Source organism: Haliaeetus albicilla, chromosome 10 (assembly GCF_947461875.1).
Source record: "Haliaeetus albicilla chromosome 10, bHalAlb1.1, whole genome shotgun sequence".
In the NCBI taxonomy this organism is placed as follows: domain Eukaryota; kingdom Metazoa; phylum Chordata; class Aves; order Accipitriformes; family Accipitridae; genus Haliaeetus; species Haliaeetus albicilla.
In genome coordinates this window covers 29,209,416-29,227,695 of record NC_091492.1, presented here as the reverse complement: position 1 = coordinate 29,227,695, position 18,280 = coordinate 29,209,416, and the positions used below count along the sequence as shown (strand labels likewise).

Below are 18,280 nucleotides of genomic sequence, written 5' to 3'. Positions count from 1 at the left end.
GTCCCGCCTCCGCGAGGATCCCGGCTATTGGCTGGAGAGCGAGGAGGGCGGGGCAGGGCGCCGCTCCTACTGGAGAGCGGGAGTGTCAGTCCGCGTGGTTAGAGTTGTGCGGCTGAGGCGGGCGCGGCAGTCCTGAGAGGCCGCGTGCTGCTGTGGGAGATGTGGGAGCGGAGCCTGGTGCTGTCCGCCCCGGGGAAGGTCATCCTCCACGGGGAGCACGCCGTGGTGCACGGCAAGGTAGGGAGCCTGCTGCCGCCCGTGGAGGGGCTCCGGTCCGACTTACTACCCCTGACGCCGCATTTCCTCGCCCGCAGGTTGCCCTGGCCGTGGCGCTGAACCTGAGGACCTTCCTCCGCCTGAGGCCCTGCGCTGAGGGCAAGGTGTGCGTCCGCCTGCCCGGCGTCGGCGTCGTGAGGAGCTGGGACACCTCCAGCCTCCAGGCCCTGCGGAGGGGGGTTGCAGGCAAGCACTGGGAGGAAGGAACCGCTCTCCGTGCATCGTGTGGGGCTCTCAGTCCTGCTCGGCGACTTCTGCCCAGTGTCTGTGCTGGGACCCCCGCGGGGGGGTTATTTGTTCCCCCTGCAGAGTGTTGCTGGGCCTTGTTGTCTCTGACCACGCTCAGTGTGTGTTTGACTAAAGTGTCCCTGCACACTCCCAGCTCAGGCACCCATAGTCCTTCTGTGTGCCTCTTGTGACCTGCCTGGTGCTCTGGTATCTGTGAGTGGCCCTTGCCGTGGCTGTGTCCTCCTGTTTCAGGTTCCCAGGGGCTTGTTCTAGTGCTGCTGTAGCTCAGGCAGTCCTCTAATACACAGAGGAACTACCCAGGGACCATGTCCAGGTGTATTACTGAAGGGGGACCACAGAGGAGTCTCTCTGAAGTTGGTCTGAATTGAGGGCTCTCGGGGAGGGCAGGGATACAGACCCTGTTTTCCTGCCTCTCTGCTCCATGCCAGCCCTCACTGGAATTTCTGCAGCATCTTGTACTGGATGGAGCCCCTGACTGGTGGTTGTGCCATTTCCTTCCAGAGGACCTAGTGTGAACTCCTGTGATCCTCATGAGCACCGTTTGCTTAGCAGAGGGCAGAACAAAGTCTGCTGAGTCAGAGCATTGGTAACCTCTCTCAGTGCTGACCAAAAGTTCTCTTACATTGATGCCTGCTCCTGGCCATTCAGAATCCAGACTCATGTGAAATGCATAATATCCATGTTCTTTAATAAACAGTTCATGACTTGCCAAGTTCTACACAGTGATGGATGGGTGCACTGCAAAGTGTAGGCAAGGAGACAGTTGCTGTAATGCACCACAGGTGTGGGGTGTGGAAACACTGGGTTTTCGGAGTGGCTGGTGGAGATTTTGCATTTATTTTACCATGAATCCTTAGGTAGAAAGTTTGTAGGTGAAATCTGAAATTGGCTTAATCTGTTTCTGCCTACTATAACGTGAGATGTTGTTCTTGTAAATACTGCTTTCAAGTTTAACAATGCCCTGGTTACTAAGTGTTTAAATTCTCCCCTGCTTGCTTCCATAGCTGACTTTGATGAATCTAAGTCCCCCAGCGTAGAACAGCTGCATACACTGAAAGAGTTTGCCGGAATTGCTGCCGGAGCCTCAGCTCCCGAGAGCCTTGCTACTCTTGCCTTTCTTTATATGTGCCTGGCTATTTCGGCTAAGTATGGGTAAGGCTATCTTCCTGCCCCAAAATAAACATGCTGTCTTGAGTGTTGTTCACCATTAATTGCTTCTACAAGGTCATGGGGAGAAAACAAATCTTTGAGGCAAAACAAGGAATTACAAGGAATCTCACTTCATTTAGGTTCTGAGCACCTCAGGAGACACCCTTCAGACCTGAGCGGTTTGGGTGAGGTACCCCAGGCAGGTGGGCTGGGAATCATCTGCTGTCATTTAGGCATCTAGCTTTGAGGTGCTTAAGAGATGTTCATCCCACCATTCCTGCACAGTCAACAGAAGGAGACAGACATCCCTCCCTTCAGCACGCAGCTCAGTTCATCCTGGCTTAGGTTAGAAAAACTGCTACAGAGGTGGGCTGTGAATTCATTGTCTGAGCTAAGTCTGATCCCTCCTGTGGGCTAAATCTCCCTGAAAAGATGGGAACTTGGGGTAACCACAGCTCAGGGCTGTTCCAGTTTCTAAACCTGACAAACACTGTGGATGATACTGGTATAAGTTACTGCGCAGGTGCTCAGGGCAATGTCTGATACAGCACTGCTTACTATTTTAAACCAAGTCAGAACCCGACTTCAGTATTCATAGCAAAGGAATAAAGGTTAAAGAATTATGATGTGATAGCACTGGGGCTGTCATCAGCCTGCTCTGAAACCATCAGTTCATAGTTCACATCACTCACCAGCCAGTGAAAAGCTCTTGGGTTTCATATTAGGGTCTGTAACACAACCCCGGGTGCATTCAGTGGAGAAAAAGGGCACGTGGGCACGAGTATGTGTGTCTTTCGTCTTCCCCATCAGCTTGTCGCTCCACTGGGATGTAACTATGCAGCTAGGAATTTGGGATATTTATGCTTTATTAGAAATATGTTTAAAATCACATTTACAACAATCTTTGAAGGGTCTTTTTATGGTGCTACTCAAGTATTTAGTTACTAAGTGCCCCTGCTAGCAGCTTGACAAGCTGTGCTAATCATAGATCCAATTCAGCAAGGCTTTGTTCTAGTACAATGGCTTAGCAAGGCTACTCAGCTGTGCTAACTGAGCACTCATGAAGCCCGTGTGTGTATGCATGTGCTGATGTTGCCAGTTTTCAACCAGCTTTTCTTGTGATCGGTCCTAATTGGCATCTTTTGCCTTTGAAATGTTGTCTCAAGATGGAATTCAAGGTTGTTGTGTTATATCCTGCGTGTTTGTGTTTCAGAGATGTTCCGAATGTGGACATACTGGTGTGGTCTGAGCTGCCCACGGGAGCTGGGCTGGGTTCAAGTGCCGCCTATGCTGTTTGCTTGGCGGCGGCCCTGCTGACAGCGTGCAGAGCCATCTCCTGCCCTCTGAAGGAGGGAGAGTCCACAGCCAGGTAATGCAGCGAGGAAGCCTCCCTGCTTTGGATGCACGGCCCCGGGCAGCTCTGCTTTCTGTGCCCCTGTCTTTCCTTTTACCTGCACAAATTCTGGCACTGGCACCTCTCTTGGTCTCTCTGGCCAACTCCTGGGCTGTGGCCACAGCAGTGGCACCCTGAGCGCCCGACTCCTTTCCCTTCCTCTCCTATCGCTGCCCAGTGTTGCCAGCAGCAGAGGCATGCCCTGTCCCAGGGCTCCAACCTGTGAATCACACGTTTACAATTCACTTCTCCCAATAAAAGCAACTGAATGCAAAGACTTTGTAAAACTTGCACCATTTCCCTTGTCTAGTGTAAGATATGCATACTTAAAAAAAAAAGCTTTATTTGGCCAAGCAAATAAAGCACACACTTTAATGTGGTGAATTATTTTAACCTCTATTTCTTCTCTGTCCCTGAGCATCTTCCAGGTTTTGCGTTGAGTCCTCAAGGAGTTGAGCATCCTTTCCATTTTTTCTACATTTTCACATGAATTTTTTTTCTGCATGTGGTACATTTCCTCCTGATTTCCTGCCTGAGTTTCCCTTTTATCAGTGGCTGGTGAAAAGGGGTTTCTTTCCTTCTGCCCTTGGGTTGCTTTCCCTTGGAGTTCAGTCTTGAAAAACTGGTCTGCTCTGCTGTGTGTCTGAGGAGGCTCTGTTTAAAGATGCATATCACAGCTGGAGTGGCAGAACCCTCTATTGTGTGCTGGGTGCCAGGTGCAACCTTTTATGGTTGGCTTCTGTGGATTTTGTGTGGGACTGAAAGTGAGACAGCAAGAGGGGGTGACTGTGCTCTGCTTCAAAAACAGAGTTTGCAGCCTGATCCAGAAACACGTTCCTAGAGCAGAACAATTTGTACGCCATGCTCAGGCAAACCTCCCAAATAGTCACACGGCATGAGAAATGAAAGGCCAGTTCCAAACCAGGCAGCAAGGATGTCTTCATTCCCTGCTTGTGCTTCTTAGCTTCAGCTTGAATACAGCGTAATTTTTTTTTTTCTTCCAGCTGGCGTGCAGAGGGGTAAGTGAGAGATGGGGGTGTCAGACTTCAGAAGGTTTTTGCTTAACATCGCAAGAAAAGAACAGCGTGATATAATGACTCCTGTGTAGAGAAGAATCGCAGCTTCTGAAAGAGGATTAAAAACAAGTGGTTTACAGCAAACTGCGCTTCTATTTTGAGTAGCGGTGGTGTGAGCTGTTTTCCTGAATGCTTCACAGATTAAATATTGGCAAGTGAAATGAAAGGTGTGTGGAGATGGGTAAAGACATTCAGCTGAGGTGCAAGGAAGTAGGGAGTTAAAGGAAGCAGCTTCCAGATAGCAGGTGGCTCTCAGAATTTCTGCCTTGCCTTAGCAGTGGTCAGTGACTGTTCTCATTATTTCATGTAAGGCTGTTTGATGCTTTTCCAAAATCCATGTTTGTGCCTCTGCTTCATCATGCAATACCTATTCTGGGCCCCATATTCTAAAAACCTGCCCAATGCACGTTCCTGCTGCACCAAACACCAGCTCTGATCTCTGCAGAACATCACTGGTGCTGGGATATCTGATACTGCTGTGCATTAGGCCATCTGAACAGTGGCTTGGAACACGCACTTTGTGTCTGGACTGCAGAGCAGGCAGTGCTGTGTTGCAGGAAAGGAGTCAGAGATGTGTATTTGTGTGCCTGTGCGAGTTGAAGTGTGTTATAGCAGGGTGCAGGAGGGCTAGCTGGCTCCCTGTGGGCATTGAGCTTCCCTTGGGGTGCCAGGGTTTGAGACAGTCCTTCACCATGGAGTGAGTGAGTGGGTTTGAAATAGACTGGGGAGTGGTGAAGCTGCAGCCAGCAATTGCTTTGTAACTGGCAGCTCTGCATTTGCTTTTTGTATTGCTACAGCCCATTAATTAGTATGTTCAGTCAGGGGCCTTGATCCTTGCTGAGTCTGACCCAGCACCAAACTCTTTGTGCCAGCATTTAAACTCTCAAAGCACTTAGCAATTTATGTGACTGCTTTTAAGACAACGGAAAGAGCTGGTTTTGTGTTTTTAGCATAACACCTTCTGGATCTGTGTTTGGTTCCCGTCTGTGCTCTAAGTGCCAGCACCCAGTGTAGCTTGAAGTGTTAGGAGTTAATCCCTAAAAACCAAAGTCTTTGCTGGAGTTGGTGGTGTTAGAACTGATTTACTTTTTGACCCAATTTGTGAGGCTTCTGCAGCTGAGCAGCTGGCAATTAGAGGCTGAAGCTGCACGTTTGAAATGCAACTTTTACTATTCCGTTCTCACATTGTGCCTTCTGCGTCTATAAATACACTGTCCTGCCTGTTGGTGAGCAGGATCTCAGGCCAAGATGTGTGGTAACACACAGTGTCAGGGAGGTGGGGATAAGTCTGGACTAGCATTCAGTTGCATGTGATCTTTGCTAGGCCAGGGCTAGGATATTCTCCCTGAATGTGCTCCCTCCCTTGCTGCTGGCCTGCAGCAGGAGCACTGGGTAGTGGTTGCGCCCTTTGTGCTGTCTCTGTGGAGCAGTGCCAGTTCCCCTCGTGGGCTGGACGTGTTTCTGCACACTGCCAGGCAGAAAAGTGCTGAGTGCCAGTTAGGTGCTGGAAACGGCGATGCCTGCTCTCTGCTGAAAGAACACAGTGTGCAGAGGGGTTTTGCGATGCCGGGGCTTCCCACAGCAACTGGGTGCCTTGTATGCTTCCCACTGTTTTTGTATCTCCTGTGGCCTCTGGTGCCTCTCTCTGTCCACATGTGCTGGTTTCAGTTGTGTATTGGAGTCATTTTCTTGCCTTTCAGGTGGACAGAAGAAGAGCTGACTTTGATTAACAGTTGGGCCTTCCAAGGGGAGCGGGTGATCCATGGCAATCCGTCGGGTGTGGATAATGCTGTTGGCACCTGGGGTATGTATGTGTTTGCTGCTCCGCGGCACTGAATATGGGTGCTGAGGAGAGGCTGACGGGTTGGCAGAGCAGCAGACCTGTTTCCATTCTCCGCTGCAGTGTGCATCAGCTGTGGGAAGGTGGTGAGCAGATGCCACAGGTTGCATTTCTGCAAACAATAAGGCTTGGCTGGGGTTGCTGCAGGGACACTGGATGGAGCAGGTTGCCCCACTGCACTGAGGTGCAGCAAAGGGAACAGAAACTCTCAAATTCAGGTCTCCATTTTGACCCGAGTAGAGGGAATCCTTTCCTGTCTCACTTTGCCCCATCTGTAAGCTGGGACTGGAGCCAGCTGGGCTGTTGGGAGACTTGCTGCAGTAACACCAGAGATTGTCCCCCAGGCAAGTGCTATGGGGCAGAGACCCTGTTGCAAATAACTGATATTTAAACATTCTGGCGTGAACAAAGAAACCTAATCCTGTTGCAAGGATAATGCAGTAGAAAATGCAGTTGGACAGCTGTCATTTAGTTTCAATTAGCAGAGACTTCCAAGTGTTTTGGAAGTGTCCTTCAAGACTTTTAATAATCTTTCTAATGAGACCTAATCGCAATGCCTCTGTAAAAGTAGGAGCCAAGTGAGACATTCCTTCTGGACAATGAAATTCCATGCTGAAGGATGGCTGCTGACATGAGTGCACACATTCAGTCCAGTTTGAAACCTGCATGCTTGGCTCTGCCCCAGGGAATCACTGCTTGATTCTTTTTTTCAGTAAAGATTTAGTGCTGGCCAAACTCTTTGCCTTTTAAAAAATATTAATGTGATCCCAGACTAGAGGAGAGCAAAGAGAAAGGCATTGGGTTAACTACGTCCAGCCAGACCCTCTCATTAAGTCAGCAGGGTTAGGCAGATTCATGCTGTCTGAGAACATGGTTCATTTAGCTGGTGTTTCTTGCAATTACTGTCATATGCTCTGGGTGAGGTTCTAAAGATGAAAGACCTTCTGCCTCTTACGACACTGTGTTATCTCTCAGCTCACTGTGTACTGAGACAATGCATGTATTTTACTTTAGGTGGAGCCCTGAGATACCAATCAGGAAAAATCACACCATTAAAGAGGTAAATTTTGAGTTTAAAAATAACACTTGCATACGGTGGGTGGAATATGTCAAAGAGGCATTGGGTGGATCTTGTAGGATATGAGATTGATGGGAGATCGCTAACAGCATGGTGGAAGGACTTTGTAGCCAGATTTTGCCATGGGTGTGGGTAGCTTGAGTGTTGTCTTGGTTTGGAGTGGATGGGAACAGTGAAATGTTTGGTCATTATCTGACATTAGATGAACACAGCACAAAGGATCAATATTAATTTCATGGCATCATGGGCAGCAGGAACGGATCTGCTCCTGGCAGCAAATGACATTGTGGGGAGGGGGAACTTTTTGCTTACGTGGTGGTAGGACTGTGTGAAAACCAAGCTGCATTGACAAATCCATGTCCAGATCCTGCATGTTACCTCTGCCTCCTGCCAATGAAGTATAATCTGACTCCATTAAAATCTTTCACAGTGCATGAAATTGCTCTATTAGCAGTTAATGGCTACTACTGGCTAGTCTCGTAGATAGTATTTCAAAGGAAAAATTTTGCTTGAAAAACATGGATTTCAGTAAATACGTTACAGTCCTATTTATAGCACTAGTACAGTTGTTCCTTGTATCTAAGAGGAGCAAGCCTCAACCCAGCCAGCACTTAAGCACCTGCTTAACTTTATTTAAAACTAATGGGACTCTTATCTTGGGTGTCTTGCACAAATAGGCCTTTCAAGGCAGAACGAACTGTAGCTTTCTGGGCCATGGGAGCGGCTGCTGGGGGACTGTAAAGGAAAGAGGCAAGGAGGTGTCTCTTGTTACTTCCAGGGTGCCGATGCTGAGGATCTTGCTGACCAACACAAAAGTGCCTCGAAGCACCAAGGTCCTGGTGGCTGGTGTCAAGGAGAAGATTCTGAAGGTGCGGCGCCTGCCTGGTTGCAGGGTTGGGGATGTGTGCTGGTGCAGGGTGGGGAGATAACCCTCAAGAGCTCAGATCTGCTCGTCTGGGACTGCAGCTTTCACGGGGATCTCCTGGGAGGTCCCTCCTGTAGTCACTGCATTCCTGTCTGCTGCTAGCTAAGGCCTAGCTGCCCTGGGAATGGGGGTTCAGCTCACCTCCTCCCTTTCTCCAGCATTAACAGGGCTTGCCACAAAATTCACTGGTTTGCAACCATGAAAAGAATAGTTCCTTCCTCTGACCTGTTTCCCTCTGTTCCTCCATTTTCTGCAGGTGGGAGCAAATTACTATTGCCCTGCTCTGCAGTGGGTTTTTCTGTGAATGAGTAGCCCCAAATGGGATGAGGAATTGTCCAGCTCAGAGAGACTGGGGCCTGTTTTATCACAGTGGTGTTAGAAGACTAGCAAGCAGTCTTCTCACATCTTGCCTTCCCCCCCTTCTCAGTTCCCTGCTATAATGAACCCGGTGTTGGACTCCATTGATGCAATTTCTCAGGAGTGCCAAAGTGTTCTGGAAGCGATGCCTGCAAATCCATCACCAGAGTATTACCCTGTGCTGGAGGTAAGGGGCTTGTTCGCCAGTATTTTTAGACACTGTTACTGTTGAACATCAAAATGTCATTTAAAGAACATTAGGTCTAAGAAAAAATTTGATAGCAGGAAATGTTCAGTTCTGAGTGAAACCATGCTCTGTGTGTGCTGCTTTTAGTGCCTTTTCTGGAGCCAAGGGACAGAAAATGCTGCTGGTGTCTCTCCGCAGCGGTGCACAGGGAGGGAGGGAGTGGGCCTGGTGCTTTGTGGACCTGTAGCTCTGGAGGTTTTGCTTCCCTTTGCTAAGAAACATGGAGTGACTTCAGGCCGAGACGCCGCCTCCCTGCGCCGTGGGCCAGCCGTGCTCATTCTGGCAGTCACTGCCTGTGAAGCAACTGCTTTGTCATTGCCAAGGCTGGAGTGAAGAGCAGAGTGCCCAGAAGCCACTGGTTTGTGATGGGAGCTGGCTCGTAACCAGTCCATTGCTCTGCGCTCATCCTGGCTCCAGAAAATAACAAACAGAGTTGTGCCCAGAGCTGACCTGACATTGATGCATGAGGTGCATACAAAGATCTGTGTTTGTCTTGGCTTTGTTCAAAGTAGGAGAGGCTGCTGTGGTGGGGGGAAGCATGCTTTCAAGTGGAAGAAGTTTTTTGCAGTGCTGAGAGAGCTGTAATACTGGTTCATATAACCGTGGGGTAAGGATGTGTGGCAGTCTCCCAGCTGAGGCAAACCTGGCCTGGCCCTGGGTGCCAAGTGACTTGGATGGTCAAGAACCACTTGGTGCCAGTGGTGCAGTTCCTTGTTGGCATCTGGATCCCGCTCCTCGGCTCTCCTGTGAGGATCTCTGCCTGTCCTTGCTTTTGCTGGTAGGTTGTCCCCTCCACAAGCATGAGCATGCTCCAGAGGTACAGGAGAGGGCTCTGGGGTGGGACAGAGAGCTGCTTTCCCAGCTCAGCTTGTGGCAGCGGTGTAGGGCCACTCTGTGAGCAGATGGTTGGTACAGCCTTCTCCTCTTTGCTTCAGGCTGTGTTGCACTTCACTGCATGTGGGTGAGCTGCTGCTGGGACTGCAGCAAGCACAGGAGGGTTTCCCATGGGATTCATAGCGGAGTCCTCCCTTCGCACCAAGAGGCTGGTGGGTTTCTGTGCCCATCTGGGTGGGCTGACCCTAATGAGGGCTGAGCTGGCATCGGCTGGGGAAGATCTGGAGTCTGTTTGCAGCGCAACTTCAGACAGCTCCTCTCCACCTTAATGCATTATTGCTCAGACTGTCAGAAGTATTGGGAGATGGAGAAGAGGAGGGCTAATTGGAAGTGTGCTTTGAGATCCTCATGTGAAAGATGCCAAAGCAGCCTTGTATACAATGCCTGGGAAGCAGCACTGCAGTGAGTGGGTTTCTGTCTTGAATCTGTTGTTTTGTCTTGTGCTTGAATTGCCCACAGAGGCACAGTTGATTATATGCAGCATATATATATATATATTTGGCTGTTTCTGAAATGTGCAGTTCTGGACAGCATTGTATCTGAACCATTGAACTAGTCTACTGTGTCATAAGCTGTCATCCGATTCCTGGCAGATTTTGGATCAGGGGATGGCAGGTGTCTTGGATCATCATAGACAGTGCTGTGCCCTCACTCAGGCATATAAAGAGGCCTCTAGATGGACGTCTGTCCAACGTAGCACAGAACTCGTGATATATGCACTCTGCGTGCAACTGGCTAATTCATCTCCTCACATTTGTTTAAACGCAGTACAGAAATGCTCTGGAGATGGGGGGAGAGGGATTATTTCTGCATCGTCCCTTCCTGTGTGGTGTTGGCAGGAGACCCGTGCAGAGCTGAGGGAGGGTGATGTGACTGACACCTGCCAAGCTGTAGCATGGCTCCCACTGCTCCCTGTACGCAGCTTTCCTCCCGGCTCACCATGAGCTGCAGGTGGGGAAGCGCTTGGTGGCACCAGCTGGAGGAGGGAACACAGGGCTCCTGTTAGGGAGCCTCTCTGGGACTGGTTCCATCTCAGCTGGCTCCCTGCTTGTGATACCCACTGGGACAGCGATGGGAACAGCTGACACACACTGGGGAGATGATCAAGTCGTGGTGTCAGACCAGCGTTGCTGAGAACGAGCTTCCTCCTCTGATGGTGCTGATGAGCTGGGAGGGGACTGCGGTGCTTGGAGGCCTGGTGTCAGTTCCTGGCCCTGCTGCAGGCTTGCTCTGAGAGTGGGCCAAGCCCTTCCCTCTGTTCCTTAATTCCTCACCTCAAGTACTGGGAGGCGAGAAGCTGTAACTCCCATCTCTGGGTGGCGTTGTCCATCACTTGGGCCATTTGGACTGTGCTGCCGTGGCAGCTTTCTCCAGGAGCAGCAGGATTTGTGGCTGGCTGGGATAGCGTGGCAGAGATGCACTTGCAGCTCACCAGAGCTGGGCAGCTCTGCTTGGAGGGTGGCCTTGCTTGGAGAGTGGCTTGCGCTGCTCTTCCCTGAAGGGAGGACCCTCTCGAACCCACTTGAGCCGGGTGCCAGATTCCCAGCGTGGTGCTGTTGAGAGGCCTCTTGGCTTGCAGCCCAGGCCCTGCCCGTGAGGAGAGAGAAGTGCTGCACAATGCAAACAAGGGGAGGTAACTCCACGTCGCCTCTCCAGCAATGCCGTTTCAGACTTGCCTGTGTCAGAAGTCCCCTGGATTTAGTTATGCTGGATAGATTGCAGAGCTGGGCAGGGTGACAGCCAGGAATGGGAGATGCTGGCTTAGTGCCCTTCCCACAGCCAGAGAGGCGGCTTGCACAGTCTCCTGCTCAACACTCATGTGACAGGGGAGAGGTGAAGCAGTTGGGAGGCATCGGGGAGCTCTGATTTAGTGTCTGAAATAAATGCCTGCTGGCAGCTTGCTGTGATCAGGATTTTCTCAGGAGGTCCAGAAGCTGTTGTACCGCTGTCACTGTGGTGGGCAGCAGCAGCACAAGTCATGAGGGAGACAGGGACGGATGAGCAGTCCAGGGCTCAGACTCTGGCCTTGACCTTGCTGCCCAGTGCTGCTGGGCCCTGAGACTTGTGGGTGGCCGAACTCCCTGCAGAAACGAGATGGGGGGAGGGGGGGGGTGGTGTGTGCTGGGAAGGCAAGGCAGCTCCCCTGCACCTTGCTGGGGAGGGAGCCACAGCTGTGAAGAGCCTCTGTCACCATGCACGCCAATCTCATGTTTGTGCGGTTGCTTTTAGGAACTCTTTGATATAAACCAACACCACTTAAACGTGATCGGCGTCGGCCATCCCTCCCTGGACAGGCTGTGCCGGGTCACAGCATCCCACGGCCTGCACAGCAAGCTGACTGGGGCTGGTGGGGGCGGCTGTGGCATCACCCTGCTGAGACCAGGTCAGTAACCCTCCGCTCGCTCTGGGCATCCTTCCCCCGTTCCACATGGCCCTGCCAGTGGGGTCAGGTCTGGAAGCAGAGGGATATGATGCTAGCCCTCATGTGGCTGTGGTGGGATGTGAAGCCATGTCACGAGTGTGGGATGGTGTATAGCAGAGCTGCCTGGCAGTGTAGTTTGCAGTGTTTCATACAGGGGAGATTCAGTGTGTTAATTTATGTGTGTCAGATCTTCAGGGCATTGGCCCTGTTCCAGGGGGGCATGTGTTTAAACGCGCAATGGCCTGTTTCAGTCTCCCTGCAGTGGCCTAGCTGACTAACTGGCTGCTCTTGCCTTCCTCTTGGCAGACACATCCCCGCTGGCCATGGAAGCAGCCAAGCGAGACTTATGTGCCTGTGGATTTGAATGCTGGGAGACCAATATCGGGGCCCCTGGAGTGACCCTGCACTCCTCCTCGTCTTTAAATGCTGAAGTGCTGCACGCGCTCTCTGAGAGTTAAGCTTCTGCCTCTGGCAAGACTTGAGCTCTTGGCACCATGTCCTTGGAGCTACAGCTATGCATGCCCTGATGCCTGGAAACTTCTCTCCTGGTCTCCTGTATGGCTGAGGGCCTCTAGACATGGGTGTGGAGCCAGTTTCAGGCCTGGTGTCACTGGGAGCAGGGGCTGCAATGAGGACCTGGGAGCAACTGCTCACACTTGGGCTAGGTGCGAGTTTGACCCAGGCTCTCAAAATCCTGTTTTGAATTTACTTACTCAACTGCTGTGCTAATCCCAAGGGGCAGGAGAAGAGGGTCTTGGCTGGATTCCAGTGCGTATAATGACACTTTGCTTGGTTCTGCTGCTTCAGATGCATGTGATGTGTCTTCCCTTCTCCCCTGGCGTCCTGCAAGGGTGGGCAGCGGGGGCTGGCAAGGTGGATGTGCAGAGCGCTTTGACATTTCTGGGTGAAAAGCATCTTGGCAGCTCAGGGCTTGACACTCAGGTCTCCATTTCTCCTGGACTGTGATTCATGGTGGAGAGAAAACCTTTAAATACAGCTCTTACCTGCTACTAATTAAGAGGTGGATAATTAAAATGAAAGATACAGCACAATTCCAGTGAAATTATCACTGTTATCACTCTTTCCCATAATCTCTGCCTGGGCTGATAAGCAGGGTCCCATAGCCAGACTCTGGTTTTTGTTCATGTGCTCGAGGTCTGGTTCAAACAGCAACTGTCACCTGCAAGGAGGGTGGCTAAAGGCAAGGGCAGTCTTAAAATTTCTACTTGCAATAGCTGTTTTAGGATCTCTCACACTTCAGCCTTAAACGAGCATGCCCTTGATCTTGCCTGTTGCTGGATATGTAAGACATGCCACTGCCAGGGCAGGGGGAGACTGGGGGTGGAGGGGGGTCAGTGACAGAGCAAACAAATTTGTTTTAATTTGAAGTAATTGGCTTTAGGTAGAGAAGAAAAAAAAAACCAAAAAAACCCAACCAAATCACCTCCTCAAAAGCTGACCATAAGTTGCAATTGGCAACCTATAAAAGCTAAATGCATTTGAACTTATTACGCAAATGTAAATGCAGTTTTTACTTCTGAAATTTTAATGAGTTGTACCATGGAACTAAAGGCAATTGGCAGGTAAGTGTCTGAAGCTGGAGTATCTTGAAGTAATAAGCTGACTCTTAGCGATTGTGGTCTCTTCAGTACCTGCCAAAGAGAGTTTTATCATTGTTCTGTTTGTCTGGTATTTTTTTTTTAAGTGTACGTCTGTTCAAGAATTGCTTCATTCAAAGCTGAGTAATAAATTGGCAGAGGTGGGGGAGCTTGCCTTCCACTGCAGGAATGAAAAATCAAGTGTGAGAAGTTATGTACTAGCTCTAAAATCCTGGCATCATGATGACCAGCTTTAGTTCACTGATCAGATGTAAAACTGTCTCTGGTTTTAATAAATTGATGGGTTTTTTATGTGCAAAGTGTTCTTTGATAATTATGCTGGAAACAAAAGGAAAAAAGTACCTTACGCTGCTTCAATAAAAACATGTTTCAGATGCTGGGTTTCTACATGTCTAATTACAATTCCAATTTGCATCCAAGAACAGCTTTACACTAATCACAAGTCAGAAAGCCTGATAAATTATTTACCATTTTCTAATACAGTGTAATCAATGTGAGTATCTGGAAGCGTGTTGACTCTATCAGCGTTTAAATGTGTCTGTAGTTTCTGTTGGTTAGCACAAAGAAATGCCAAATTCAGTGCAAAGAAACTTAGCTTCAAAACAACATGTCTGGGGTTGATCCTCATTAAATGCTTTCCTTGGAAGACGGCCTCGCAATCATGCTACGAGTGCTGGAGGAGTACAGACGAAAAGAAGGGAATAAAAATTTTGATTTGCTGGTTTAAATCATAATTAAAATTGGTGATTCAAATAGACCAACTGACCATCTTAGTGCGGGGGCCTCTTCTTACCACTCGTGTCCTTCACTGAACAGCCGAGCATGTTGAGTGTGTTGTCCCTGGTTTGTTTTCATCTCCTAGCCGTGGCAGGGCAGTAGCTGGAGGCTCGGCTCTACCCAGAACATGTGCTGCAGGATCCTGTGACTGGGGACACTTTTGCCTGCAAACTTTCAGCCTTCTCTTGCCAGCCTCTGCTTTGTTTGTGGATGTGATGGAAACACAGAAGTGCCACACAGAAAGACGGTGGCTGAGCCTTGCAGCCGAGATGTGCGAGTGATCTGAATTGCGGTGGGGTGCGGTGTTGCGGCACACTTGGTGGGTGCAAGCTCCTCTTCCCAGGAAGGCTCTGGCCGCTTGTGGAGGTTTCCTCCAGCCTCTGCTCGTCCTGCTCCGCTCCCTGCTGGAGCGGAGATGGGTGATGTTCCCAGGCTGAGTGAGGGTTTCTGGCAGCAAGTGCCCCATCCTTGGCACAGCTGCAGAGGAGAGTGACCCTGGGCTGGGGTCTGTGAGACAGACCTGCTCCGCGCTGCCCGTGCCCCAGGGTGATGTGGGCAGCAGGAACACTGCCGGGCAGGATGCTACCTGCCCTGACGTAGAGGCTTTGCCAGAGCTGGGCTCTGTCTTCCCTGTGCCGCAGGGGCCAGAACTGCCAAAGTCAGCAGCTGGAGCCAGTCCCAATTTGTTAGAAGTAAGCATGGATTTCACACCCATCTGCGAGCATGGGAGCGCCCGCTCCCTCCTTTCTGTATTCCTCCCTCCCTGGCTCCATCAGAGCCTTCGCAGGGGCCTTACTACGGCCGCGATAACTGGAGGGACATTTGGCATGTACCCAACCCCAACTTTTGTACAGGAATTGCTTCTTTGGTTGTACCAACTTGCAACCACCTCCTGCGATTCCTTGAGCTTTGCACATCTGCTCTGCAGTGGGGATGTGGGGGATACAGGGGACCCCATCCCTGCGCCTTGAGCAGCCATGGGCAGCAGGAGCAGCTGCTCCCCAGGACTCTCATGCTCCGTGGGGGCACAGTGGGTGCAGAAGGAGGCACAGCCTTGTCTCTCCCTGCAGTTTGTTGCTTTGGGAGCAAAACCAAAGCACGAATTAAGCCCGGCGAGTGTGTTCTCCCCATGGAGTCATCCCTTCCTCTCCCCTGGCCACATCACAAACACACGAGTGCTTTCCCGTCTGCGCTGCCCTGTCTCCTCTCTCCAGTCTCGTTTTACGGATGTGCAGCGGAGCAGCGATTGCTGCTGAAGGATTAGCCTGGTAATTTGGCTAATTTTTCTTGAGCTTCATTTTTCACATTATGAGCTTTGCAGAAAGACTAACGATCTTGGGTTTGCCTCTAATAGCTAGCGCAGGAATGGGGAGGGGAAGCTGCGCTCCATCCTTTTGCAAAAAAAAAAAAAAAAGGATGCATAGGGGAGCGTGCCGGCTGCCCGGCCAGGCTGGCATGGGTGAGCATGGGGCTGCAGGCCGGCAGCACCGGGGATGACGGGGGGCTTTCCTCTGCTGTGGGACTTGGCAATAGCTGGGGGACACTGGTGTTTCTGGCCAGCAAGAAGAAAAACACTGTACTAAAAAAACCTTTCAAAACCCTTCCTTTTCCTTCGCTGCCTGTGGATGCTGTGAGTGCACAGGGCAGCATCGCCGCCGCGGTGTCTGCAGCGAGTGGGCAGCACTGGGGTGTCTCAGACCACGCCGTTCGGTGCCTGTCGGGGCCCGGTGGGTGCTGCCCATCCCCTGCCAGGCACAGATGGTATTTTTTTTTTTTTTTTTTCAAATCCATGTCAGCAGTGGCTTCTTTCTGCTCCGGTGAATAGATGCTGAAGAGGCAGTGACATTATTTGAAGTAATGGAGAGAACAGAAAAAGCGTCAGTGAGAGAGAGGAAATGTCAGCGCGCAGCCACGGGGAAGGGGGCTGCTCGGGACCCTCGGGGCTCCCCGACGCTCCCGGGGTCCCTCCTGGGGCCAGGGTGGGGATTGGGGCCACGGACACCCCCCCCGCGTGGCTGGCAGGGCTCAATGCGTGCTTGGCTCTGCACAGGGAGCCTGGAGGGCTCGGGGCATGTGGGGGTCCCCCCTGGGGCTGGGGGTGCTCCAGCTGGGTGCTGCCCCATGCCCCCAGCGGCTCCCGGACGAGCTGGGACCTCCCCACACCGTTTCAAGGGTGATTTGCAGATCTTGCATCTGCCGCTGCAGAAGGGCTCCCCTTGCCCTCTGCCACCCCAGCACCGGGGATTTGGGGGCTCCCTCCTTCCCAGGGTCTGTCCGGGGCTTGGCACCGAGCATGCGGGGTGTCCAGCTGGGCTCCAGCGAGGCAAGCGCCCGCGGGGAGCCCGTCCCCCCCGTCTCTCCCTTCTCTCTCCCCTCCCGGCACGCTGAAGGTTTTGAAAGTTAAGTATTACCGTCTGCTTTGTTGTTGCCTAACTACGACAGACAAATTGAGAACTAGTTGTCAAAATGTCAGTGCACAACAAATCAACATTCAAAATGAGTCTCAGCGCTATGTGGTGTATAATTAAAAAAAAATCCTTTTTAGAAATTTCAGCAAGCGTTGGCTCCGCTTTATATTTGTCTGTGTGATTAATAAAGGCAGCTAATTTTCAGACTTTAAAAACAGCTAGAAAATAGCTCCTAATTACATATTAGGTTCCAAGCGGCCCCCGCTGAGCGAGGCTGGTATTGGTGGGCCAGAGAATTTGGCAGGGGCTTAATTACATTCTGAGCATCATCTAATTTTAGTTAAATGTAATGTAATCAGCAGCAGATGTCTGAAATAAAATATGAATTATGAATATGATGAAATTTCATTCTTGAATAAAAAAGTAATTTGCTATTTAGTTCATTAAAGTCGCAGAGGTTTATTAGGGAGCAGGTATACGGTGCGGCTTGGTTGTGTGTTAAAATGATATTTCAGAGAGAGTAGGAAATTGCATTAAAGGTGCTAAAATATTCCGCCAGGACGATGCGCCGGTTGGGAATTAACATTTACAAAAATAACAGAGTCCCTGGGCTGCCGCCAGCCCCCGCTGCCGACAATTGGCTCCAGAGCTTCTCATTTACGCAAGGTGACGTCCTGCGTCCCAGGATGGTCCCTGGGACCTGCTCCTGCTGTCCTGCCCCAGGTATCCTGAGGCACATTCAGGCTTGCTGCCCTGATGAGCTCGGCCGTTTTCCCCTTTATTTAGGGGAGGAGGCTCTGGTGGGGACGAGAGCCCCTGGCGTGTCCCCAGTGCAGGCGTCCCCCTGCCACGCTGGTGCGGGGCCATCGAGTCAGGCTCCGTACGCCTTTTTCCAGCTTGGCCAGGAGAGCGAAGCATCAATTTGCCCGTTGGCTCCGGGACCGCCGCGGCAGGTCCCCATGGGACACCATCGCCTGGACGTCTCTCCCCGCAGCATCCTCTGCAGTTTCAGCTCTGAAGTTTAAATTGCTTTTCTCTATTCCTTGGTGGCCCGGACTGACAGATAAGCATCTTCTGGAGAGGGAGAAAGATGGCATGTTCATTATTTCCTTGTATTACAGATGCTGTCATTTTAATCCCTCCTGGATGCCGGGAGAAAGGCTGCGGCTGGGCACCGGCTTAGAGTCCTGCCCGCTTCCCACATGTGGTCTCCAGAGAAAACCCCACGGCCAATTCCTCCTGCACGCAGCAGTCAAGCACGGAGGAAAGCCCTGCTCACCGCAGCACGCTGACAGCAGCAGGCAGCATCCCTGACTGCCGGGTCCTGGCGGTTCCGGCGTGCTCGGCATGGGCGATGCTCGGTGGTGAGCACCGATCCCGATGCCGGCGCGGGCGCTTGCGGCGCAGCTGGGCTGCCACACTCGCTCGCGTGGGTTAGCAGTCCTCCCTCTTCTATTCATCAAGGGCATGACAGCTAAAATTCATTTGAAGATGAAGAAAGTGCCGGCTAATCCTTTCTGTGAGACAGTGATAGACTAGCGGCTCGGGAAGAATTGCACAGCAGTAATGA

General features: G+C 51.2%; 1 protein-coding gene across 3 annotated transcripts; it reads left to right on the top strand.

Annotated features, from left to right (window-relative positions):
* Nucleotides 1-77: 77 nt before the first annotated feature.
* Nucleotides 78-13,899, top strand: MVK (mevalonate kinase). 3 transcript variants are annotated; one of them, XM_069794575.1, is made up of 11 exons: nt 78-237; nt 315-462; nt 1,530-1,677; nt 2,888-3,043; nt 4,072-4,086; nt 5,844-5,947; nt 6,998-7,043; nt 7,840-7,930; nt 8,414-8,530; nt 11,714-11,867; nt 13,612-13,899. In XM_069794575.1, the coding sequence occupies exons 1-11, from the start codon at nt 160-162 to the stop codon at nt 13,650-13,652; spliced, it is 1,098 nt and encodes a 365-aa protein (XP_069650676.1). In that variant the 5' UTR covers nt 78-159; the 3' UTR covers nt 13,653-13,899. The 3 variants fall into 3 exon arrangements, with proteins under 3 accessions (XP_069650676.1, XP_069650674.1, XP_069650675.1); XM_069794573.1 differs by having other exon boundaries at nt 79-237; nt 12,213-13,899; XM_069794574.1 differs by lacking the exon at nt 4,072-4,086 and having other exon boundaries at nt 81-237; nt 12,213-13,899.
* The last annotated feature ends 4,381 nt before the right edge of the window (nt 13,900-18,280 follow it).

Bases quoted from the DNA above. Each gene is read 5' to 3' on its own strand.
- MVK (XM_069794573.1), top strand. From the start codon at position 160: ATGTGGGAGCGGAGCCTGGTGCTGTCCGCCCCGGGGAAGGTCATCCTC. The intron at 463-1,529 runs GCAAGCACTGGG...TTGCTTCCATAG, and splicing joins CCTGCGGAGGGGGGTTGCAG to CTGACTTTGATGAATCTAAG. The intron at 8,531-11,713 runs GTAAGGGGCTTG...GGTTGCTTTTAG, and splicing joins AGTATTACCCTGTGCTGGAG to GAACTCTTTGATATAAACCA.